We start from the raw sequence: 26,229 nt of genomic DNA, 5'->3' as shown, positions 1-26,229 counted from the left end.
CAGAGTTTGGGAGTTACTGTATGGAAGCAATATAATGTCATAATTAAGAAGACAAGCTCTGGAGGCTGACTCCCTACCTGCAAATCCTGGTTCTCCATTCATCAGCTGTCCGAACAAATTACCTAACTTCCCTGTGCCTCAGTTTCTTCATCTGTAAAAGGGGAATAATAATGGTACATAACTCAGAGGTTGGTGTAAGGATGGAATGTGTTGGTACATGTAAAGCACTTAGACCAATATCTGGCATTTAGTAAACATAGAATGTTAGCTGTCACCATTATCATAATATTTCACTAGAACATAACAAAAGTACCCCATAATACAGCTCCTTCCCTTGAGGAGTTTACTCACTTCTCAAATGGGACAAACTTCACAGATACATAAAATGCAACTGCCCAAAAAGGACACATGAGGTCGTGTAATGTATAGTAAAGAGTTTGGGTTCTTGCTGGACATGGTGGCTCACACCTGTAATCCTAGCACTTTGGGAGGCTCAGGCAGGAGGATCACTTGAGGCCAGGAGTTTGAGACTACCTTGGGCAACATAGTGAGACGTCATCTTTACAAAAAATACAAAAATTAGCCGGGCATGGTGGTGCATGCCTTTAGTCCCAGCCACTTGGGAGGCTGAGGCAGGAGGATCGCTTGAGCCCAGGATTTGGAAGTTAACATTGAACCATGAGTATGTATACCACTGCACTCCAGCCTGGATGAGAGTAAGACCCTGTCTCCGAAAAAGGAAAAAAAAAATGTAGTTTGGGGCCGAGCGCGGTGGCTCATGCCTGTAATCTCAGCACTTGGGAGGCCGAGACAGGCAGATCACTTGAGGTCAAGAGTTCGAGACCAGCCTGGCCAACATGGTGAAACCTCGTCTCTACTAAAAATACAAAAATTAGCCAGGCATGGTGGTGGACGCCTGTAATCCCAGCTGCTTGGGAGGCTGAGGTGGGAGGATCGCTTAAACCCGGGATGCAGAGGTTGCAGTGAGTTGAGATCACGCCACTGCACTCCAGCCTGGGTGACAGAGCAAGACTCCATCTCAAGAAAAAGAATTTGGGTTCTCAAATCAGACAAACTGGGTTTCAATCCTGACAGAGCACTTGATGGCTATATGACCTTTGGCAGTCCCTATCTGACTGTCCTGTCTGAGCCTCGGCACTGAAGTTTCTTTCAGAGTTGTTGAAGGGATGCAATGAAATAATGCACGTAGAACAGGGTCTGATACACAGGAAAGCACTCAAAAAACTGGTGGTCAGTTATTACCTGAGCACCTTGCTCTCTCCAGCTCAGCAGGGGCCCTATCCCAATGCTGCCTCTTTTCCCTGATCAGGGAGAAACTGCAGAAGCATGGGGTGTGTATCCGGGTCCTGGGCGATCTGCACTTGTTGCCCTTGGATCTCCAGGAGCTGATTGCACAAGCTGTACAGGCCACGAAGAACTACAACAAGTAAGTTCTCAGATTTCCCTATGGGGAGCTGTTTCAATCTTTGATTCCCTGCTGGCTTTAGGGAGACGTCCTGGGCTTTCCTTGGTCTGGATTGGTGCAAGGGGCAATGAGAGAGTAGGTTGAGCAGCTTAAAGACTTTCTTCTTCTGTCTGCAGGGCACACCAGACATGATTCTGCAATAACATGTTATATGTGTGTATACTGACACATACGCAGTTTCTCTTTCCTCCTTTCTCTGCCCAGCCCCCACCAAATAAGTGTGTGTGTGTGTATGTTTTTACTTGACAGGGCATGGGGTCAGAATACAGCAGTTCTTATCCCTGTCTTCGAAGACAGATCCTTCAAGAAATTCTTTTTCTGTTCCACTCCTTTAACCTATGGATAGGATGACCTTGGGAGGTCATACAGACGTACAGGGGAATAGAGTTCAATAATCCAAACTCTGTGATGTGTAGCTTTGAAATATAACGTGTATTTTGGCAGTGGACTTGTTTTACATCAAATCTCCTTCCTATTTTCCTTTGTTTGTGCCAATATCACAGTAGAGTCTTCCTCTGAAAGCCGGTTGTACAGCAGAAGGGGAGAGGGTTAGGACGGCAATAGGAGCTATTTAGTGGCTGGGCACAGTGGCTCACGCCTGTCATCCTGAGCAGATGGATCACCTGAAGTCAGGAGTTCAAGACTAGCCTGGCCAACATGGTGAAACCCCATCTCTACTAAAAATACAAAAATTAGCCAGGTGTGGTGGTGCGCACCTGTAATCCCAGCTACTCGGGAGGCTGAGACAGAAGAATCGCTTGAACCCAGGAGGCGGAGGTTGCAGTGAGTCAAGATCACGCCATTGCACTTCAGCCTGGGCGACAAGAGCAAAACTGTCTCAAAAAAAAGGAGCCATTTAGTATTTGTCTTATTATAAAACTAGTTACATGTTTATTCCAAGAAAACTTGGAAACCACAAAAAATTCATAATTTCACCTTTCAGAGGTATCCACGGTTAACATTTGATGTGTATTTGTTTTTCTAGGGAAAGGCTGGAAGGGCTTCTCTGTAATCAGTGACTTCAGTCATCAGTCCCTGTCCCCCTTTGGTAAATTATTCTCTTCTTCCCTCCTCAGGTGTTTCCTGAATGTCTGTTTTGCATACACGTCCCGTCATGAGATCAGCAATGCTGTGAGAGAGATGGCCTGGGGGGTGGAGCAAGGCCTGTTGGATCCCAGGTATCCCGAGTTGTTTTGCATGGTAATTGCTAAGGAAAACAGGCCTGGGCCAGCATGGTAGCTCACGTCTGTAATCCCAGCACATTAGGAGGCTGAGGTGGGCAGTCCACTTGAGGCCGGCCAGGAGTTCAAGACCAGCCTGGCCAACATGGCAAAATTCCCTCTCTTCAACAACAACAACAAAAAACCAGGCCTGTACCAAACCATAAAGCCCCTCTGTGCCATGTACTTGGCCAGAGGTCTAATTAGGGGAGCATGTGGAAAGATTTAAGGGGATCTCCCAAATTTAGAGATTAGGATTGGCTTATTACAACCTGCTTCAGAACTAGAGTTCACCACACACCAAGAAACCCCAGAGAAAGAGCAAAGCAGATGACAAAGCCATGTTATTATTCCTTTACAAATTACACCCTCCTGGCCCTTTGGTAGTGTTTTTCCAAGAATGACTTTTCATGAATGCAGTTTGTTGGGGCTAGAGTTCTTTAGGTCTCTCATGTTCTATTTCCACACAAGATTCAGGTGTTTTTCTTTCTTTCTTTCTTTCTTTATTTTTTTTTGTGTGTGAGACAAAGTCTCACTCTGTCGCCCAGGCTGGAGTCCAGTGACGTGATCTCGGCTCACTGCAACCTCCGCCTCCCAGGTTCAAGCAATTCTTCTGCCTCAGCCTCCCAAGTAGCTGGGACTACAGGTGCACACCACCATGCCCAGCTAATTTTTGCATTTTTAGTTGAGACAGGTTTCACCATATTGGCCAGGCTAGTCTCGAACTCCTGACCTCGTGATCTGCCTGCCTCGGCCTCCCAAAGTGCTGGGATTACAGGCGTGAGTCACCACGCCCAGCCGATTCAGGGATTTTTCAAAAAGAAAATTATTAATTGTTGTCAACATAGTAGAATCTAATTATTAGAGGTGGAGGGACTTTTGAAGCCATTTAAATATTTGGTCCCTCTCATGTTATTATTTATGTAACTTTTAATAATATTTGTAAACTAACAGCAATAGTAAAATAATAGTAGCAAAAAATAACCCAGGAGATGTGTTGTGTTCTGTATTTCATTAAGTCATTAACCTTATGTGTGAGAGATTCAAGGCTGTTGTCCATTTTGTAGATGAGAAAACTGAGTTCAGCATTGAAGTGACTTGCCCAGGGTCACTCTACTAGTAAGTGCCAGAGCTGGGACTCATATCTAAAGCTGTTTGATTTTAGGGTTCTTATCCTTTACCTCTATTATGTGGGATCTTGGGAACCAGGAATTTTTCTGGTTCCCTTCCCGATTCGATTGACCTAGGAAACTAGATTAAAAATCAAAAAGTTACTTGGTGAGAATAGAATTAGATAAAAAGGAGACAAGACAGTTTTTGAGGCTATTTTATGAATGCCTCTCCTTCCTAACAGCTGGGTGACATTTCTCTGTCACATAGTTCATTCATTCAACAAATATTTTATTTTTATTTATTTATTTATTTTTATTTTTTATTTTATTTATTTTTTTGAGACGGAGTCTCACTCTGTCTCCAGGCTGGAGTGCAATGGCGAGATCTTGGCTCACTGCAACCTCCACTTCCCAGGTTCCAGCAATTCTTCCACCTCAGCTTCCCAAGTAGCTGGGATTACAGGCGCACACCACCATGCCCAGCTAATTTTTTCTATTTTTTAGTAGAGATGGGGTTTCACCATGTTGGCCAGGCTGGTCTTGAACTCCCAACCTCAAGTGATCTGTCTGCCTCAGCCTCCCAAAGTGCTGAGATTCCAGGCATGAGCCATCACTCCTGGCCCATTTTTATTTTTATTTTGAGACAGAGACTCATTCTATTGCCCAGGCTGGAGTACAGTGGTGTGATCTCGGCCCACTGTAGTCTGTGCCTCCCAGGCTCAAGCAATCCTCCCACTTCAGCCTTCCAAGTAGCTGGGACTACAGGTGTTTGCCACCATGCTAAGCTAATTCTTTTTTTGGAGACAGAGTCTCATTCTTGTCCAGGCTGGAGTGCAATGGTACAATCTCGGCTCACTGCAACCTCCGCATCCTGGGCTCAAGCGATTCTTCTGCCTCAGCCTCCTGAGTAGCTGGGATTACAGGGGCATGCCACCATGCCTAGCTAATTTTTGTATTTTTAGTAGAGATGGGGTTTCACTATGTTGGCCAGGCTGGTCTCAAACTCCCGACCTCAGGTAATCCGCCCACCTCAGCCTCCCAAAGTGCTGGGATTACAGGCGTGAGCCACCGCGCCCGGCGGTTTTAGACTTATATTACAGTGGATAGTGGTGCCCTTCACCATGCTAGGTAGCCCTGAGAGAAAATCCAGTTGAAAAGGGTCAGGAGTTTGGTTTTGGATATCCTGTACATGTTGAACAGAGATGTCAGGTCAACAGTTCAGAGAGGGATTGGTATAGTCAGGTCAACAGTCAGACAGAGATGTCAGGTCAACAGTTCAGACAGGGTTTATCTCTGTCGCCAGTATGGAAGCCATCTGTGTATAGGTTAACCTGAGCAAAGAGGGGATGAGAAAGCTAAGGAGAGTCTGTCTATCTGTGTGTTTATCTATTTAGAGATGGTCTCACACTGTCTCCCGGGCTGGAGTGCAGTGGGGCAATCAAAGCTTACTGAATCTTGGAACTCCTGGTCTCAAAGGAGCCTCTCAAGTACCCAGTACTACAGGCGTGCACCACCATACCCAGCTAACTTTTTATATTTATTTTTTGTAAAAACAGGGTCTGACTTTGTTGCCCAGGATGGTCTTGAACTCCTGGCCTCAAGTGGTCTTCTTGCCCTGGCCTCCCAAAATGCTGAGATTACAGGTGTGAGCCACTCTGCCCTGCCTGTTAAGGAGTCTAGAGTGAGAAGAAGAAAGAGCCTAGGATGGCATTTTTGAGGAACTCTACCCTTTACTGGCTGGGTAGAGGAGAATAAGCTTTATAAGCAAAAACACAGAAAAGCAGGAAGAAAACCAGGGCACCCAGCATTACATAAACCAAGAAAAGGGAGTTTGTTGGTGCAGGTTGGGAAGGGGTAGGGCACCCATGGAAACAATGGTGTCAAATGCTGTAGGGAGGTCAATTAAGATGTAGAGTGAAAATCAGCTGTTGTTAAAACAATTAAGAGACTGGTGGAGTTGGCAGAGGTAGAGAGCAGGCAGGAGGATGAGACAGAAAAGGGGTATAGAAATAGAAGCATGTTTTCAATAATTTTAAAATTCTTAGTTTGGAGGTACTTTCATAGTTCATTATATTTTTGTGCTTTATAATGAATGTTTCAAATGTTCTTGTATGTATGAAATAAATATTAAGGCACAAGTGTTGACACTAGAATGAAAGAAAGCCATTTGACAAGCAGATCTAATATGCATTATGCCTAGGACTCTGATCTTGACTCCTAGTCCAGCATGCTCTACCCTCATACGACATTGCAGTAACCACTGACCTTATCTTCTGCTTCTTGTCCAGCAAGTTTTTCCATATCCTTCTCTGTCCTGCATGGTTTAGTAACTTGCCTCTGTGGGGTTACTTATGCAGACAGGGTGTGGGTTGGGCAGTATCACCAGGGTCAGGAGGCCAATGTCTCAACCCACCAACTCCTGAAGCTTGGTGTGCTCAGACTGGGCTAATCAGGACCTGAGGCGGTACACTTTATATTATTCGGATTTAGACAAACCTACATTTATAACAAAGTCAGTGCGTTAATTACAATTAGGTTCTATGCTTCTAATAGCTGGAATTTTCCTGATTTCTCACTATCACCATCCAACTCCTCATTTTTCTTTCTTCCAGGGTATGTATGTATGTGTGTGTGTGTGTGTATGTGTGTGTGTGTTTGTTTTTTTGTTTTTTTGAGATGCAGTCTTGCTCTGTTGCCCAGGGTGAAGTGCAGTGGCATGCTCTCGGCTCACTGCAACCTCCACCTTACAAGTTCAAGCAATTTTCGTGCCTCAGCCTCCTGAGTAGCCAGGATTATAGGTGCACACCACTACACCCGGCTATTTTTTTTCTTTTTTTTTTTTTTTTTTTGAGATGGAGTCTCGCTCTGTCGCCCAGGCTGGAGTGCAGTGGCGCAATCTCAGCTCACTGCAACCTCTGCCTCCCGGGTTCATGCCATTCTCCTGCCTCAGCCTCCTGAGTAGCTGGGACTACGGTCGCCTGCCACCACGCCCGGCTAATTTTTTTGTATTTTTAGTAGAGACGGGTTTCACCATGTTAGCCAGGATGGTCTCGATCTCCTGACCTCGTGATCTGCCTGCCTCGGCCTCCCAAAGTGCTGGGATCACACCCGGCTATTTTTTGTACATTTAGTAGAGATGGGGTTTCACTGTGTTGACCAGGCTGATCTCGAACTCCTGACCTCAAGTGATCTGCCCTCCTTGGCCTCCCAAAGTCCTGGGATTACAGGTGTGAGCCATAGCACCTGGCCTGTTTCGTTTTGTTTTTGAGACAAGGTTTCACTCTGTTGCTGAGGCTGAAGTGCAGTGGTATGAACATGGCTCACTGCAGCCTAGACCTCCTGGGCTCAAGAGATCCTTCCACCTCAGCTTCCTGAGTATCTGGGACCACAGATACTGCTACCACATCTGGCTAATTTTTTGACTTTGTAGAGACAGGGTCTTGCCATGTTGTCCAGGCTGGTCTCAAACTCCTGAGCTCAAGTGATCCTCCTGCCTTGGCCTCCCAAAGTGCTGGGATTACAGGTTTGAACCACGGCACCTGACCGAGGTATATATGTATTTTTTTAGCAGTTAAATTAATAGATTGTTTTATGAGTCTGGAAATGATAGAAGAAGGAACTAGATTGAGACCGAAGGATAGTTAATAAATTCTATTCCACTGTGTTACCTTGAACGGGCTACTTGACTCCCTGTAGGCCTCTGTCTTTCTTATAAAACAATAGTGTTAATAGTAATTGCTAACACTTACTGAGCATTTACTCTGTTCCAAGGATTAAGTATTCCACATACATTTATCCTTAGACCCTATAAGGTAGATACTGTTTTTATGCCCATTTTAAAGATGAGAATACTGAGACATGGAGAGGAAAAGTAACTTGTGCAAGTTCACATAGTTGGCAAACCTTGGGGCCAAGATTTCAGCCTGGCTTCAGAGCCTGTGTTCTCATTCACTGTGGTATATTGACTTTCTCACAGCGAAGTTGAAATGAACAATAAGGCAGTAAAAAAGAAAAAAATTAGATGGGCATGGTGACTTATGCCTGTAATCCCAGGACTTTGGGAGGCTGAGGCAGGAAAATCGCTTGAGCCCTGGAGTTTGAGACCAGCCCTGGCAACACGGCAAGACCCTGTCTCTACAAAAATAAAACAGTTAGCTGGGTATGCTGGCACACACCTGTAGCTACTTGGGAGGCTGAGTGAGGAGGATTACTTGAGCCTAGCAGGTCGAGGCTGCAATGAGCTGTGGTTGCGCCATTGCTCTCTAGCCTGAACAACAGAGTGAAACCCTGTCTGAAACACACACACACACACACACTCACTTTTGACATAAATATTTATAACACATGAAATCACATAATGAATAGTTTACACTCTGAATCATGCTTTTATCATTCAATGTTACGAGTACTTTTCATGACCCATGTTTTTAATAATTCTTCATATCATTATTTATAATGGCTGTAAAATATATCTTGTGTTAATTTCTTTAACCAGTCTTCTATTTGTTGGGTATATAGGCAGTTTAATATTTCATTATTACAAATAATGCCACAATTAAATCTTTGACTGAACTTGCCTGCATTTTTTATTGTTTCCTCAGGATCTGAGTTTGAAAGTGCTCATTTCACCTTATTCTTGCCAAGATTTTTTAATTGTAAACTGTTCTGACCAGGTGCAGTGGCTCATACCTGTAATCCAGCACTTTAGGTGGCTGAGGCGGGTTGGATCGCTTGAGCTCATAAGTTTGAGACCAGCCTGGGCAAAATGGTAAAACCTCGTCTCTAAAAGTACAAAAATTAGCTGAGTGTGGTGGCATGCACCTATAGTCACAGCTACTTGGGAGGCTGAGGTGGAAGGGTGGCTTGAGCCCAGGAGGCTGAGGCTGCAGTGAGCCAAGATCACATCACTGCACTCCAGTCTGGGTAACAGCCAGATCCTGTCTCAAAAAATAAAACAAAAAAATAAACCTATTCTCATAGGTAAAAACTGATATTTTACCGTTATTTAATATAAATCATTTCCGAAAAGTCTTCACGTAGACAGCTTTAACTCACTATTCCATTTAGTGATGGATTTTTGTTGCCCAAAGTCTAAAGATGTTCCATTTTGATTTTGTCAGTTTCATCTTTCCACCCTAGAGTTACCCCCATTTTTTTTGTTTTTGAAATGGAGTCTTGCTCTGTCGCCCAGGCTGGAGTGCAGTGGTGCAATCTCGGCTCACTACAAGCTCCGCCTCCTGGGTTCACGCCATTCTCCTGCCTCAGCCTCCTGAGTAGCTGGGACTACAGGCGCCCGCCACCACACCCGGATAATTTTTTGTATTTTTAGTAGAGACAGGGTTTCATCGTGTTAGCCAGGATGGTCTTGACCTCCTGACCTCGTGATCCGCCCGCCTCGGCCTCCCAAAGTGCTGGGATTACAGGCGTGAGCCACTGCGCCTGGCCAACCCCTTTTTTTTTTTTTGAGACAGAGTCTGCTGTATCGCTCATGCTGGAATGCACTGGCACAATCTCAGCTTTTTGCATTAAGAATTCTGCCCACTGCCTAAAGTAGGTAGAAGAAACTCTTTGCAGATAAATTGTAAACTCAGAGAGACTGAGTCTCTGAAGTCACACTGCAAGTTGGTGGGACTGAAAATAATTTTTTATTATTATTCTTTATATAGCACTTTATAGTTCCCAAAGTGCACTCAAATCTATTATTTCATTTGATTTGACCCTCATGATAACCTATAAGGTGGATAGGACAAATGGGCCCTGTTTTTTTTCCCTTTTAATTACATTTATTTTAATGCTGAATTTACTCCTGTGCCATAAGTTTTTGTTTCTTCAGTTTCTTTGGGATATCTTTTTCTTCTGGGCAACCTCCTCTTCTGGTTTAGGAACAATCTGTTCCTTTTCAGTAAGGATCATCTCAATGTGGCAGGGAGAGCTCATGGATGGGTTAATCCAACCATGAGCTCTGTAGGTCCAGCGGCGCATCTTAGGTGCTTTGTTCACTTGGATATGCTCAATGACCAGAGAATCTACATTTAAACCCTTAAGTTCAGCATTACTCTCTGCATTTTTAAGCATGTGCAGCAAAAATTCAGCACTCTTTTTGGGCCACTGACCTTGTGTCCAGCCCCACTGCTTGGCCTGGGCACACCTGCCAACTCCACCATTGTAACGTCGGAATGGTACGCAATGTTTCTGTAAAGTGACATCTTTCAGGTACTTCGTGGCTTTTCGTATATGCATACCCTTGATGGCCTGGGCAGTTTCACGAATGTTCTTAAAGTAAACACGAAGATTGGAACCTCTTGATTTGCATGATATCATGAGGTTCTCCGGGTTAAGTGAATAGCGAACCATTTTCACAGATTACCTCAGGCCGCTTAGGGAAAGAGCAAATGGGCCCATTTTAAAGATAAGAGAATGAGAAATTATATGTATTGTACAGGGTCTCACATAACTTGGAGAATTAAGACCATGCTGCCAAGACAAGACTGTCAGATTACCAGAGAAATCTGAACCAGAGCCCTTCTTATTGCTCAATTATAAGTGAATACTGTTTCCTCTGTGATGATGATATGGAAAAGAAAGCTCTCTCTGTTGTTTGCCTTAGAGGACTGAGAGAGATGAGTAACTTGGCTGGGTGCAGTGGCTCACACCTGTAATCCCAGCACTTTGGGAGGCCGAGGGCAGGCAGATCACTTGAGCTCAGGAATTCAAGACCAGCCTGGCCAACATGGTGAAACCCCGTCTTTACTCAAAGTACAAAAATTAGCCAGGTGTGGTGGTGGCTGCCTGTAGTCCCAGCTACTTGGGAGGCTGAGGCAAGAGAATCACTTGAACCCGAGAGGTGGAGGTTGCGGGAGCCAAGATTGCACCACTGCACTCCAGCCTGGGTGACAGAGCAAGACTCCATCTCCAAAAAAAAAGATAACTTGCCTAAAGACACACAACTAGTAAGTGTAGAGTCTGGTTTTGAACACTCAGCCCAGATCTTTCTGCTTTCCTGACCATGCATCCAGAATCATGTTCCCACCAAGAAATTTTTGTCTTCTGGACCCTTTCCAAGATGTAACTCTTAACTACCTGGACATTCTGAATTCTGCTTCTGGGTAGTTGGTAGGACAGGTAAACAGCATTCTTGGAGCCAACAGACACCAGCCATGCAAATACCCTCTTTCTGTGGACAGGATAATTTTACTTCAGATAAATGCTTCCACTCACCAGTTTTCTTCAATTCTATCTCCTTTCTGACCATCTGTGTGCTTGGGAAAGTAGCTCTTATCAAACACAGGAGAACTGATCATATTGCTGTTTATTTAAAATCTGGTGTAATGTGGAATTTTTGCAATGTTTCAGGGTCCATATTACTTAAATAAGGTTTTAAAAATAAATTAGCTGAGCATGGTGTTGCACACCTGTGGTCCTAGCTACTTGGGAAGCTGAGGTAGGAGGATTGCTTGAGCATGGAAGGTGGAGGTTGCAGTGAGCTGAGATCACACCACTGCACTCCAGTCTGGGCAACAGAGGGAGACCCTGTCTGGAAAAAAAAATAAAATATGTTTTGTGTGTTTTTTGTTTTGAGACGGAGCCTCACTCTGTCACTCAGGCTGGAGTTCAGTGGCATAATCTGGGCTTACTGTAACCTCTGCCTCCTGGGTTCAAGCGATTCTCCTGCCTCAGCCTCCCAAGTAGCTGGGACTACAGGTATGCGCCACCACACCCAGCTAATTTTTGTACTTTTGGTAGAGATGGGGTTTCACCTTGTTGGCCAGGCTGGTCTCGAACTCCTGATCGCAGGTGATCTGCCTGCCTCAGCCTCCCAAAGTACTGGGATTACAGGCATGAGTCACCATGCCTGGCCAAAAAAAGTTATTTACATAAATTCAAACAATAACAGAAGTACATAAAGTAAAAAGAAATAGTCTTTTCTTCCTTACTTCTTATCCAATCCACTGTTAATAGTATGATGTATCTTTTTAGACTCTGTTCTTTGTTTATGTATACTTATATGCACGTGTGAATGTTTGAATGTGTGTGTGTTTTATACTATATATTCTCTGAAACTTGCCTTTTACATTTAACATTAGATTTTGGACATCTTTCCAAATCAGTGCATTTAGATGTATCTTTATTTTTAGAATGCAGTTGCATAGTATTTCATCAAATACTGGGCCATAGGATGTATGTATGTATTTTAAAAAACAAGATGTTTATAGCAAAAGACAACAGATATTTTTGTGGGTGCATCTGGTTTTAGGCCTGAGGCTAAATGACTTTCAGCAAATTATTCATCTTTGAGCCTCACTTTCCTTATCTGTAAAATGAGGATAGAAATACCTTATGTGTCTGCTGAGCATGGTGGCTCACGCCTATAATCCCAGCACTTTTGGAGGCCGAGCCGGGCGGATCACAAGTTCAGGAGATCGAGCCCATCCTGGCTAACATGGTGAAACCCTGTCTCTACTAAAAATACAAAAAAAAAAAAAAAAATTAGCCGGGTGTGGTGGCAGGCACCTATAGTCCCAGCTACTCGGGAGGCTGAGGCAGAATGGCATGAACCTGGGAGGCAGAGTTTGCAGTGAGCTGAAATCGTGCCACTGCACTCCAGCCTGGGGAACAGTGTGAGACTCGATATCTCAAAAAAATAAATACCTTATGTATCAGAACATGTCGAAAAAGGCAAAAAATAAAAAAGAGAAAAGAAATAATTTTACATTATATTCTCTAAAAAAAAAATAAAATACCTTACGTAGTTGTGAAGATTTAAATTCATTCATTAATTTAGCAAACATTTGTTGAGGGCCTTCTGTGTAGTACTGGCTAGTGTATTTGATGGTATTGTATAAACTGAGAAGCCTATATATGGAAATTCACCATGAGAATACTACAGAAAGAGAATACTATAGGATGTGTGCCTCTCTTTGTCTCTTCTTGCTCATCTTAGTGATATCTCTGAGTCTCTGCTTGATAAGTGCCTCTATACCAACCGCTCTCCTCATCCTGACATCTTGATACGGACTTCTGGAGAAGTGCGGCTGAGTGACTTCTTGCTATGGCAGGTAGGTCATTTCCAAGTACTATTATGTTTGTGTCATGGGGAAAACCAACCGTATCCACAGAATGGATTAGAGTGGTCCATCCCCACTCCCAAACAGGCTGGGGCCAGAGTATTTCTGGGGAAAGCTAAAATCTGGAGAAGCATCTCTAGGCTGTGTCTGATGATATTTGATGTCCATTCCTCATCTGTCACCGGCTTTGCGAATCCAACTGTAGTGAAAATTTCATTGTGCCCCTTTTCAAGGAATGGGACTTCTGTCTTGCATCCCTGAGCATAAGCTCTTGCCTTGGTAACCTGCCAGGGACCCTAGCCCCTCTGGGTTGGAAGCTTGCCTTGCAGTTACTAGTCCCTCCCCTTCAGGATAAAGGGCCATACCTATGCAAGCATGGTAAACAATATGCAAACACTCAAGTCTCCATCCCCTGTTAACTTGGTCCCTGGATAGCACATAACTAGGGGAAGTCCTTGTTCTGAGAGAGACTCCATTTGGAAGCAGCTCACATGATAAAGCTCCAGAAATTTTAATGGACCACAATCTTAAAAGTGAGCTAATGCGGGGCGTGGTGGCTCACGCCTGTAATCCTAGCACTTTGGGAGGCTGAGGCAGGCAGATCACTTGAGGTCAGGAGTTTGAGACCAGTCCAGCCAACATGGTGAACCCCTGTCTCTACTAAAAATACAAAAATTAGCCTGGCATGGTGGCAGGTGCCTGTAGTCCCAGCTACTTAGGTGGCTGAGGTGGGAGAATCACTTGAACCTAGGAGGCAGAGGTTGCAGTGAGGCGAGATGGTGCCACTGCACTCCAGCCTGGGCAACAGAGTGAGACTCTGTCTCAAAAAAAAAAAAAAAGAAAGAAGTACAATGTGCACCTATTGGTTCTGTGGCCCACCGTGCTGCTCAGATCACGTTTGAGAAGTTTACTGATTGGCTGAATTTTAAGAGACTACAGAGTCAGTTACTCAGTGTACAGATTAGTTACACTGACAAACTTGAGGACTTACTGGAAGAGGCCAAACTGGAAAGCAAGGAATCTCATGTCTTACAAAAAAATGAGGAAAGGATAGTGGTCTGCAAAAGGGAAGTAAGTGACAATGTATTCCCTTGGAAAAAAGTGTTGAGTTCCTTCTTTATGCTGGAAATATAGCAGTGACCGAGTCAGAAATGATGCCTACTGTCTTGAAACTTATAGTTTGCTAGCAAAGACAAACTCTGAACAAGTCGTTACAACCTTGGGAACTGATAACAGGCAGCTCTAATTTAGCCTTGAAATACCTGAAAGAATGTCACTTTGAAGAAGAAACAAACTTGTTCCAGAAAAAATACCTGGGACCTTGGTAGAAGTTGTAGGGAAGATGACATTGGTTTAGCATAAAAAGCCAAACAGGCTATCTGACAACTAGTTATCCCCCATGAGGTACTGAATTCCTCACCACTAGAGATATCAGGCAGTGGCTGTCGAGAGTGTTCCAAAGGGGATTCTTCATCAGTGATTATTATTAAAGTACACCTGGCTCTTTGCTATACATATGTTATCTCATTTAATCTAAACAGTACCCTGAAAATTAGGTATTCCTATTATCCAGTTTTACATTTGAGGAATCTCAGGCCCAGGTGAAATTACGCCTGCTCAAATAAATGGTAAATGGTTGGAGCCAAAATTCAAAGCCAGGCAGTCTGGCTCCAGAGCCCACGCTCTCAACCACTGTGCCCTGCTGCTGGTACTTAAAAATAACAGTGGCAGCTACCATTTGTTCATTGCTGACCTTTATCAGACAGTATATCTTCCAGATGCCCTCTAAGGGCCAAGAGCCAATAACATAATCCAGATGTTATTTCATAGTCCTAAAATTGGCTCTTAGAAAAATCCTGGTGGAAATGTTGATCTAGTCTCGTTTTAGTTCTGCTTTGCCACAGGCAGGTGATCTGGCTGCCTCAAGTGACTCCTCCTCCTACTAGTGAATGAATCAGGGCCAGCAGCAGCTGCAGCTACAGCTCAGGATGCCTGTAACATTCTCATCTCTGGGCTTCTGGGTCCTGCTTAGCCTGCTTTTTCCTTGGAGGACTGACCAGAGATGCGGCCCAGCAACATGTTACTAAATCATACTCTCCTCCCTACCTTTCCCAGACCTCTCACTCCTGCCTGGTGTTCCAACCCGTTCTGTGGCCAGAGTATACATTTTGGAACCTCTTCGAGGCCATCCTGCAGTTCCAGATGAACCATAGCGTGCTTCAGGTAAGAAAGAGTTCAGGGCTGGCCAGACGGGATGGGATGGAAGAAAAGATTAGCATTGATTGACAACCACCTTACTATACACCAGGCACTTCCTAATAAGATGATGATAATGATGATAGTAGCTACCACCTACTGAGTATCTACTACTTGTCAGGCACTGCGAACATTTTACATGCTGCGACTCATTTAATGTTCCCAAGAACCCAATGAGGGAAGTCTTATTAGCCCCTCCCTTATGTAAGTAAGCAAATAGAAATGATTTAGTTAAGGACACATAATCAGTAAGAGGTAGGAATAGGATTTGAGCTACAGGTCTTTTATCTTTTAAAGACTCAGGAAGAAAAGGCTTCTCAGAGAAACTGGCCATTATTCCTTTAAAGTATTACCCTAATAAAAGATTGTAGCAGTAGGGATTAAGAACTAAATAGCATTGTCTTTTCATTGTGTAAAACTATGTTGTGTCAAGACTTGAAGTTTGACTTTCAGTTTTCATCACCAAATCTTGAAACAGGTTTTATTAGCAGTCACCTGTATATGATTAGGTCTCTTTATAATAATGGTAGTGGTAGCTAACATATGAGGATCTACGAGGGCACTTAGGTGATTTCATGTAAGTTTTCTTATTTAACCTAACAACCCAGCAGTTTTGGTGTCCTCATTTTTCATATATGGAACCAGAGGGGCAGAGAGACTTAAGTAACTGTCCCAAGGAACCTGAATTTTATCTTTATTTATTTATTTATTTTGAGATGGGGTTTTGCTCTTGTTGCCCAGGCCGGAGTGCAGTGGTGCGATCTGGGCTCACTGCAACCTCCCCCTCCTGGGTTTGAATGATTCTTCTGTCTCAGCCTCCCAACTAGCTGGGATTACAGGCACGCGCCACCATGTCTGGCTAATTTTTGTATTTTCAGTAGAGACAGTGTTTCACCATGTTGGCCAGGCTGGTCTTGAACTCCTGACCTCAGGTGATCTGCCCACCTTGGCCTCCCAAAGTGCTGAGATTACAGGCGTGAGCCACCACGTCTGGCCTAAGGAGCCTGAATTTTAAAATCAAAGCTGGTGCTGCTTCTTCAGTCTGGAGAGGTAATGCCAGGAGGAAATAATGATGTGAGTCAGGGATTCTTAATCTCCTTGGTATTGGGGTCCCTTTGGATAATCTAATGAAAGCCACAGACAGAAAATTGCAGATCACTCAAATGTGGAATTTTGCATAGAATTGTAAACTTATCATGGAAACATATAGAATACTTTTTTTTTTTTTTCGAGACGGAGTTTCACTTTTGCAGCCCAGGCTGGAGTGCAATGGCGCAATCTCAGCTCACCGCAACCTCCGCCTCCCGAGTTCAAGTGATTCTCCTGCCTCACCCTCCCGAGTAACTGGGATTACAGGCATGCGCCACCGCTCCCAACTAATTTTGTATTTTTAGTAGAGATGGGGTTTCTCCATGTTGGTCAGGCTGGTCTTGAACTCCTTACCTCAGGTGATCCGCCCGCCTTGGCTTCCCAAAGTGATGGGATTACAGGCATGAGCCACCAAGCCCAGCCACACATAGAATACTTTAAGGGGGTTCACATAACTGCTGAAATCTGCCCCTGAATCCCAAGTCCATAACTCTTGGTATAAGTAAATCAAATCACAAGACTTGATCATGTATTTAATTACTTAGTCTCAGAATATGAGGAAATTGAAAGAAGTTTAGAATTAGTGAAAAGAAAAACAGCAAAGGCACAGTTATCCACTGTCAATGGGGAATGAATATCAGATTTTTCCATATGACCAAAGCTCCCTCTAAAACCTAAAACTTTACCCTTTTTTGATGGAAAAATTTCTAAAATGTATCTTGTACATAATTCATTGAAATCTATATACCAGGCACTTGCTAATAATGATGATGATTTGATAATCACATGCTATTTTTTTTTTTTTTTTTAGAAACAGGGTCTCACTCTGTTGCCCAGGCTGGAGTGCAGTTGTGCAACTTTGGCTTACTTCAGCCTCCCGAGTAGCTAGAACTATGGACACATACCACCATGCCTGGCTGATTTTTGTATTTTTTGTAGAGATAAGTTCTCACTATGTTGCCCAGGCTGGTCTTGAACTCTTAAGCTCAAGTGATCCTCCTGCTTTGGCCTCCCCAAGTGCTAGGATTATAGACATGAGCCACCATGCCTGGCCGTCATATTCTAATGATTATGATAATAGTAATTATCATCTTTAAACACTTCATTGTACAACAATATCCTTGAGGGGTAGGGCTGTTTGCTCTAAGTTAGATGGTCCCAGAATACCTGGGTTTGAGGTTTCATGTATATTTTTCTGTGTCCTCCCTCTTTCATTTCCTACTGCTGTCAACAGTTAATTTTGACAGTATCTCTCCTCTTCCATAGTATTTACTGTTTTAAATCAGCTATAGACAAGGAAACCAGTTAGTCAAGCTTGTTGGAATTATGTATATAAAATGAGAGTGAACTGGCTCTGCATGAAGCCCAGAGAAGCTTGGTGCATGAGTTTTTGTGTTTTTATCTCTAATTGGGCTGCTCAGAAGTCTTTTATAGTAATTTCACATTTCTCAGATACTTTGCATATGGTTGTCAGAGGAGTTAACTCAAGTTTCATTCATTCCATAAGTATTTATTGAGTAGTATGAATCAGGCACTGTATTAGGCACAGGAGAGTCAATAGGTAGCCAGAGGGACAAGATCTCTACCTTTGTGGAACTTGTATTCTTGAGGAGACAGAAATAAACAAGTAAACAAATATATAAGTTCCGATTGTAATAAGGCAGTGAAGAATACAGAGTGATGTGCTAGAAAGTAATGAAGAGAATGCAAAGAGACTGAGGTTAAAGTTTGGGTCTTGGAAGAACAAAAAAGAGGTCAACGTGCCAAGGGAGAAGGGCATGAAATGAGGCTAGAGTCAGACCTTGGCTCATATAGAGCCTTGTAGGTCATGGTAACAAAGCTGAAGGACTTTAATCAGGGGATGATGGGATCTGAGTTGCATTTTGTAAAAATCATTCAGAATTTTCAAGGGGCTGGAGTTAAAGCCAAGAGACAGAACTCCTGCAGTAGTCCAGGTGAAAGAGGATGTGCCTGGAGGTAGGGTGGTGGCAGTAGGGAAGAGGAGGAGTGAATGAAGAGAGGATAAAAACAAACGTTGAAATAGAAACAAGTGAAACTAACTATATCAAGGTGATAACATAACTCCCCAGAGAAAGGAATTAATTCAGCTTACCTGAACACAGTTCTCTGCTATTCATCTTTAGTGGAATTTCTTCTCAGGATAATACAAACTGCAACACAAAATTAAACATTACTTAAGAGGTTTATTGTTAGTGGCAATGTTGATAATGTAATTATGAAACTCTTGTTTCTTTTTTTTTGAAATGGAGTTTCGCTCTTGTTGCCCAGGCTGGAGTGCAATGGCATGATCTCGGCTCACTGCAACCTCCGCCTCCCAGGTTCAAGCGATTCTCCTGCCTCAGCCTCCCAAGTGGCTGGAATTACAGGCATGCGCCATCACACCCGGCTAATTTTATATTTTTAGTAGAGATGGGGTTTCTCCATGTTGGTCAGGCTGGTCTCAAACCCCCGACCTCAGGTGATCTGCCCGCCTCGGCCTCCCAAAGTGCTGGGATTACAGGTGTGAACCACCGCGCCCGGCCTGAAACTCTTGTTTCTTGTAAGCTAAAACAAATAAGTACAAATAATAATGTTATTAGGAACCAAGACACTTAGGTTGTGGCCATAGCAATTGGTTGTGTAGTTCTGCTGTTTCCTGGGATGGGGTGGAAGGTGTTTGAGGTCAACTATTATGTGTTCCATTTTTACCTATGGATCATATTTGCAAACTTTTTTTTTTTTTTTTTTTTTTGAGACGGAATCTCGCTCTGTCGCTGGAGCACAGTGGCATGATCTCGGCTCACTGCAACCTCTGCCTCCCGGATTCAAGCAATTCTGCCTCAGCCTCCCATGTAGCTGGGACTACAGTCACGTGCCACCACACTCAACTAATTTTTGGGTTTTTAGTAGAGACAGGGTTTCACCATGTTGGCCAGGCTGGTCTCAAAATCCTGACCTCAGGTGATCCACCCGCCTTGGCCTCCGAAAGTGCTAGGATTACAGGCATAAGCCACTGTGCCCGACCTATATTTGCAAACTTTTATTGAGCTCTTATCACATGTCAGGCATCCTTTCAGTAAATTCTATGAACTGCTTTAAGGCAGATACTATTATTATTGCCTCTGTTTTTAGAGCAAGGAATCCAAAGTTATAATAGAGATACTGATTATCTTGAAGCCTTCTCCAGCAGGAGCCCTTGGAGGTCCTGGCCAGGCTTTCTCTACCCCAGAGGCTTCAAAGCTCTGTTTCTAGAAATCATATCACCTTGGCAGATGCATTAAGGGGAGAATCCAGACTAACAGCATCCTCACCAGTTTGTTCTCAGACCAGAGAGGTCTTTCCAGGCTTTTCTCATGTCTCCCTTTTACAGACCCTGTATCATTGCCAAACTGGACTCTTCCCAGTTACTTGTTCCATGCCCTCCAGTTTCCTACCTGTATGTCTGTGCTTTTGCCCCATCACCCAAATTCCCATTTTAAAATCTGAGCTGCTCTGTCTCTAGGCCCTGCCCAATGTGTCCCTATTCTCTGCAGGAAGCCAGGGCAAGGGGCTAGGCTCTGGACCTAGAGTAGCTTACTGGGAGGAAGGCAGCGGGTGGATCGTAAGGGAAGCAGGGACTTGGCTACAAGTTGTGGGGAGCCAGACCTTGGTATCTGAATGGACCATGACAGTCTCCAGGTGGTCACCTAGCCCGTCTTAAAGGCTGGCAAAGGGAGATCTTGACTATGATGCAGTAGAACTTGTCAGCAAGGAGGCAGGGACAAATAGAGAATCAGGCCAGGGAGGGGGTGTGCGGCAGTGCAGAGCAGCTGATCCTCAATCACAAGTTGCATGGATGGTAGGTCCTTGAGAGGTCATTGATGGAGATGAGTAAAAAGTGTTCACCTCATCTCCAAGGATGATATTACAGAGGGAGAAGACACATGTTCCCACGAAGCTTCCTGTAGTACATTTGTCACAATTTAAACAGGCTGGATTGAACATTATATTTCTTGTGCTCTTCAGGTTGTCACTATCTTCTTCTCAGGATAAAAGCTTGAGTTATATATGTATGCATGTGGAAATGGGGTCTCGCCATGTTGCCCAGGCTGGTCTTGAGCACCTGGGCTCAAGCGAGCCTCCCACCTTAGCCTAAAAGCTTGAGTTAATGTCTCAGACATTCATGACTTTGAATATTGGCACTGCCTACATAGCTATATGACTGTACAGTTACTTAACCCCTCAGAGTATCATTTTCCTCACCTGTAAAATGAGAGAAGTAGCGTTTATAGTAATGCCTACCTTGCAGGTTTGTGATAGGGATTCAGTAAGCTAACACATGTCAAGTGCTGAGTGCAGTGCCTGGAACAGAGTTCATTTTCCAAGAATGGTGGCCAATATTGTTCCCCAGATGTGTGTCTCTTGGCCTCCCCTCAGACTCCTGTCTCTGGAAAAGCACCCTGCACATGCTGTCCCCAGTACAACTCCCCAGGCAAGGAGACTCTGAGGGTGCTTCAGAACATCATTTTTCTGGTAGGAGGTGTCCTTCTCTGCCTGAGGGCAGCCCTCAGAAATGCATTCCTCATGCTGCTGACCTGGGCTGGCTGGTTGCAGCTTGGGGAAGGACTTTTCATTGGCTAATGTTTTGAAGCCAAGGACCTGCAGCCTCTCTCCAGGTGCCAACAGAGTGGTAGAGGACTTTTATATTTAAGTACTGGAGGGACTATTACATCTTGTTCTCTGATTCTACCAAGGAGAGAGTAAGAGCAGAGAGGGATAATGCCCAGGAGGAATTTAGATTCATAGGTTAGAACCACATTTCTCAAAGTGAGCTTCTTGGAGCCCTTGCACCAAGGTTGGATAAGGTCTGTACAAAAAGTCTCTAAGGAAAGAATTAACACCCTCACTTACCCTGATTGGTCATTATACAAGGAGAGTAGACAAATGGTCAGGGAGAGAAAATTGACCTCTAGGACTTCTGTTAGCTTGGATTTCCCAAGGGTAAGTACTTGAGAAGAACTGGAAACACCTCTGAGATTGACAGGGTAGATCCAGACCATGTGGAAGCTGGATAGACAGGTATCCAGATACAGGCCACCAGTCTTTCCACCCCTAGAAAGTACAGCTTATACACAGGCACGAGATACACTTCACATTGTCCTCTCAAGAAGTTACCTTAGTGGAGAAGCCAAGGGAACTTCAGCCATCTCAGCCTTGCTGTCATTTTCTGTAAAATGACGAGCAGACACCCTCCCAACTCTGCTATCTGAACAATGAACTGCTAATTCCTGGCAGACAGGGGCCAGGCTCTGCCTGGGCTACAGCCCCCATTGCTGGCATGCACTCTGATGCCATCTGGAAGAAGCTTGCGCCTCATGAAGTGGCTTTAGCTAGCTCTGTATTTCCTCCCTCTGTTGCTGAGTGTCCCCCATCCTTTCTGTTCTGCCAGAAACTTAGACTACTTAGCCCAGTCCACAAGTGGTAGTGCTAGAACAGCTAACAGTTAATAGTCAAGCAGTAGGCTGAAAATTCATTATCTCATTTTTCCTCAAACAACCCAGTGAGGTGGGTACTCTTATCCCAGTTTTGCAGAGTAAGAAATAGCCTTAGAGAGGTGAGGGAGGCCTTAGACAGGAACTTCTCAACCCCAGTGCTCCAGGTGGACTTACTCTGGCCTCAACAGGCTGTTCGGTTCCATGCATCTTTGCTTATTACTCCCACTGCCGGAATATTCTCCCTGCCCCCCACACACCTCACCTCTGTTTGAATCCTCCTCATTGGTTAAAGGGCCAGCTCAAATTCTGTCTGTCCATGAAGGTCACTGCTCCGTGATGTTTATCAGCCACACTTGCTTTCTCCTCTGAACTTGCATGACCCTTACCATATCCTATTTTGCGTCGTGGCACTCTGTGTGTATGGCTGTATAATCAGCCTGTAAGCACCTGGATTGCTGGGATTGTGTCCTGCGCATCTCCATATCCTCAAAAAAATCCTGTATGTAGCACCCAGGGAGCCTCCTGACCAAGGCCTGGAAGAAGCCCTTCCAGCAAGATGGAGAGCTCTAGCGGCAACTGTTCAAGCCCGAAGTCTTCATAGCTCCACATGTAATTCATTGTAATAGCAGAAGAGAAGTACCCTTGAATGCCTGGGATTATTCAGGAGCCCGGGGGGGGGGATAGTCCAGAATTCTCATTTGTCATCCTTATTCATGCAGTAAACCTTTATTGCTGAGAGACAGCAAATCAGTTCCCTGCTCCATGTCTGTCTCCAGCAGAAAGTACCTCCCTCACAGCTCCATTGTGAGGGTCAAGTGAGGCAACAGATGAAGTGGTTGTGCACATGTAAGATATTCTTTAAACCATGAAGACAGAGCAGTCAAGGTGCTTACAGGCTGATTAGGACAAAAACATGTACACAAGTTTACCGTAATACAAGGTAGAATGTGGGAAGGGTCATCAGGGTATAGGATACCATAGGAAAATAGAGTTTCTCACACACGGAATAGGTTTGGCAGGAGGAGCTCTGGTGCAAAGGCTTTGCAGGTCAGTTAGACTGGCAGGAACAGAGAGGATCAGTGAGGCACAGGAAAGCCTTGGTTCTGCTCCAAAGGGATTTTCTGCTCTTCTATATCAGGAGCATCCTCACTGCTCTCCTGGGATCACGTGGTCAGTCAGTTGAGTGTTTCACATGTACAGGGCACCCCAAGTGCTGGAGAGGAAGAAGCCCAGTCTCTGCCCTCTAGTACTTGGGATGATAACTGCTGCCAGGGAGTATGATCACCACCTGGTGTCAGAGCTGGTTCCAAGAGGCCTGGAGGCTCTCAAACTTCCAAGGGCTTATTTTCTAACAGAAGGAGTGGACTATGAACACTAACACTTATTCTACTATGCAGAATGCAATAAGTGGCTTAAGAGAGTTGAACCTGCTTCTCAGAATGTTCATAGGAGGGTCATTTGCTGGAAGGATCAGGCTGGTCTTCATACAGGAGGCAAGTCTGGAGCTCTGAAAAATAGCCTAGGGAGTTGGGAGGATGGTACCCTCAGAAGAAAACCTGGGGAGATCAAAGGAAGTGACCCAAGGGACATGTCCCTGACAAGAATAGGACCTTTCTTGCAGCAGAGAATAGACAATAACAACTTGTAAAATTGCTGTTTCTAAGAGCCTGCTAATATCCTAGAGAGGATTTTGCATATGTTATCTCTAATCCTTAAAACCACTCTTCAAGGTAGGCACAACCCCCACTTTACAGATGAAGAAATGAGGTTAGGACAGGATTTGCCCAAAGCCACAAAGCCAGTTGATGGGGGAATCAGAAGTCAGACCCACATTTGCTTGGTTCCCTTCCAAGTGCATGAGAAAAACTTTAAGAAGTACAGACACTTCCACACAAAACAAACCAAGATGGACCCAGAACTGCCACTGCCCTGCCTGTACAACATGAGCACCACCCACTGCATACCTACTCCCAAGCTTTTCCAAATCTGGTACCTACTTTCCACCGTTCCACTTCACTTGGTCCACCCTGTGCCCCACCCCGTACCTCCTCCATCCCAGTTTCACCCACTCCTAAAAATGATCTCCCCACCCCAATCCCCACTTTTCTCTAGCAGAAGGCCCGAGACATGTATGCAGAGGAGCGGAAGAGGCAGCAGCTGGAGAGGGACCAGGCTACAGTGACAGAGCAGCTGCTGCGAGAGGGGCTCCAAGCCAGTGGGGACGCCCAGCTCCGAAGGACACGCTTGCACAAACTCTCGGCCAGACGGGAAGAGCGAGTCCAAGGCTTCCTGCAGGCCTTGGAACTCAAGCGAGCTGACTGGCTGGCCCGTCTGGGCACTGCATCAGCCTGAGTGAGGCTGGCCACCTGCCACTTTGCCCTGCCCTCTGCCTCCAGGGCTCCACTCCCCTTCCTTTTCTTGGTGAAAGGCACCTCCTTTCCTGATAATGAATTGTGTTCCCTTTGCTTGGCTGGGGAGCCCCCCAGGCCAGGTCTGCTGGCCATAGATACCTTTGGGCTGCCAGGGACAGGCTCCTGAGGAGGATTGAGGGTGAAAGTCTCCCACGAGTACACTAAACCTAGGTCTGGTCACCAATAGGGTTTGGAGAGCAAAGGGCCACAACTCTTCAGCTGCCTGTCTCTTAGATGCACTTTCTTTTTCCACCAGCACATCCTTCAACACACAGAATTTCAGGGAAGAGTTCTCCCCAAAACCCTAGCTCTTTACCCATCCATTTTAGCCTTCCACCCAGCTTCCACAAAAGATTTGGCTCTACCTTGGATCTGCTAGTAAATAACTAATAGGCAGCCAGTTATTTGGGTAAGGAAAAAAGGGGCGGGAGAGACAGAAAATTTGCCCATCTGCTGCTCCTCCCCCTTGGCTCTCCACCTGGGATTTGCTATTGAATCTCTACCCTCTCCCACCACGCAGTACTGATTGCTCACTGAAAGCCTCAGCACCCGCAATGGTGCACAGAAGCCAGGCGGGCGATTACAATCCAATTACCTATTGTCGACTCAGCCCACACAAGCTTTTCTCCTCCTCTTGCAGGGCATGGGGCCAGGCTCCACTCCCAAGTGAGACTGGCCCCCTCCATGGTACAGGGTAACAGAAGGGCCTGCAGGCCCTGGTGAATCGAATCCAGCACAGGCCTTCTCCCCTGTAACACAACAGGACTGAGCAGAACCAAACACTTCTTCCAACTGACTCTGCTCCCTGCCCTCACCATCTCAAACTCTGATTCCCACTCCACTCTTCGAGGTTTCTCTCAGCTTTTTGACCTGGCTCCCTAAGTAGGCCCCTAGATGATTTATTCTTGGCATGGCAAAGCTTGTTCTAGGTCCTCTGCTTGTGAGGGTCAAAGCTGTGTCCTTTCCCTTACCTCCCTCTGCCAGGACTTGCTGCAGAGCTGCTGAGAGGATTAGTGCCTTTGAAGAGCTGTCTGCCTGAGCAACTCTATTTCAGGTGCCCCACACCGGCAAGTAGCAGCCAGCAACACCAACCAAATGCTACTCTCTTTAGTAAAGTCCATTTTACTTTTTTTTTTTTTTTTTTTTTTTGAGACAGCATCTCACCCTGTCCTGGCTGGTCTCGAACTCCTGACCTCAGGTGATCCGCCGGCCTCACCCTCCCAAAGTGCTGGGATTACAGGCATGAGCAACCGTGCCAGACTTCCCATTTTACTTTCTGCAAGCTGTTTCCCTAGCAGCTCCCTCTAGGGGAGAGGTGAAATCTTGCAAGCTGTAGCAAGAGCACACAGGAAACCCCTAACTTTCCTATGCCCCACCCCCCTCTTCCCCTTTCTGTCCCGGGATACCTGGCGGCAAGAGACTTCTTGGCTATTGTCCATGCTCCCAGAATCAAGCATAAACGCCAGACACGGCGATTGAGAAGCCAATCAGTGAACCCTTTGGCAAAGCCCCCATCCACACCTGGCACTCCCCTCTACCAATCCCTGGCACAGGGTTCCTGGAGAGCAGGTGCTGTACATTTTCCAGCTTTACAATGGGGCTGTTGACAGCCATAATTAGGGAGGCATGAATTATGCGGCTATAATGCAGAGCCCTACAATTAAGGCGGGAATGAGGGGCTGGAGGCAGCAAACGGAATCTGCCCTATGAGCGTGGCTGTTGAGTCCTGTCTCCTGGGTCTGACTTTCCGTAATATGACTGGGGTACAGTAGAGGTGATTAATGGGGCTGGCATCTCTCTTTGGCCTGAGGTTCTGTATTCTGGGAAAGGTACACAGGGTGGAGTAGGGAGAAGCTGCCCCAGGAGGCGATGTAGGGGTGGAAAGAAGAGGCAGAGAGGTCGTCGTCGTCGCCCAGCAGCAAGGGCTGCAAAATAGAACTCGTGGTTGCTTTGGACAGGTATGATTTGTAGAAGCCAGGTTCAACCCTTGCCTCAAGAAATCAGATGGGACCAATTTAGTGTCCTTCCACCTGTGAGCCAAGCCCCCATCTGAGGACATCTATCGTATTGTGTTCTGGGTCTCAAATAGAATTTTTAAAGATTCTCAGATGTAAAA

General features: G+C 45.2%; 2 protein-coding genes and 1 long non-coding RNA gene across 9 annotated transcripts in view; 1 reads left to right on the top strand and 2 right to left on the bottom strand.

The window, feature by feature from the left end:
* LOC129042804 (uncharacterized) overlaps positions 1–23,819 on the bottom strand; it is a 25,774-nt gene extending 1,955 nt beyond the window's left edge. For both annotated transcript variants that reach the window (XR_010124968.1, XR_008504209.2), the window contains exons 1-3: positions 21,965–23,819; positions 18,342–18,399; positions 78–151 (exon numbers count right to left, since the gene is read on the bottom strand). This is a non-coding gene — a long non-coding RNA (uncharacterized LOC129042804). The remainder of the gene's footprint in view (positions 1–77; positions 152–18,341; positions 18,400–21,964) is intronic.
* The window catches only part of DHDDS (dehydrodolichyl diphosphate synthase subunit), a 38,767-nt gene extending 12,538 nt beyond the window's left edge, over positions 1–26,229 (top strand). For 2 of the 6 annotated variants that reach the window (XM_054499080.2, XM_054499074.2), the window contains exons 5-9: positions 1,331–1,447; positions 2,563–2,664; positions 12,760–12,874; positions 14,999–15,106; positions 23,815–26,229. In XM_054499080.2, coding sequence (XP_054355055.1) covers positions 1,331–1,447; positions 2,563–2,664; positions 12,760–12,874; positions 14,999–15,106; positions 23,815–24,054 — 682 coding nt within the window. In that variant the 3' untranslated portion in view covers positions 24,055–26,229. Of the gene's footprint in view, positions 1–1,330; positions 1,448–2,562; positions 2,665–12,759; positions 12,875–14,998; positions 15,107–18,983; positions 19,342–23,814 lie in introns of those variants that run through there. The other 4 variants (XM_054499093.2, XM_054499085.2, XM_054499098.2 and 1 more) reach the window with 2 other exon arrangements.
* LOC134737525 (large ribosomal subunit protein uL22-like) lies at positions 9,594–10,187 on the bottom strand. The gene has a single exon (XM_063657994.1). The coding sequence runs from the start codon at positions 10,170–10,172 to the stop codon at positions 9,648–9,650; it is 525 nt and encodes a 174-aa protein (XP_063514064.1). The 5' UTR covers positions 10,173–10,187; the 3' UTR covers positions 9,594–9,647.

Source organism: Pongo pygmaeus, chromosome 1 (genome assembly GCF_028885625.2).
Source record: "Pongo pygmaeus isolate AG05252 chromosome 1, NHGRI_mPonPyg2-v2.0_pri, whole genome shotgun sequence".
Classification (NCBI taxonomy): domain Eukaryota; kingdom Metazoa; phylum Chordata; class Mammalia; order Primates; family Hominidae; genus Pongo; species Pongo pygmaeus.
This window is presented reverse-complemented; position numbering and strand designations above follow the sequence as displayed.

What these genes read in the sequence shown, in the direction of transcription:
- LOC134737525 (XM_063657994.1), bottom strand. Translation starts at nt 10,172, where the DNA reads ATGGTTCGCTATTCACTTAACCCGGAGAACCTCATGATATCATGCAAA.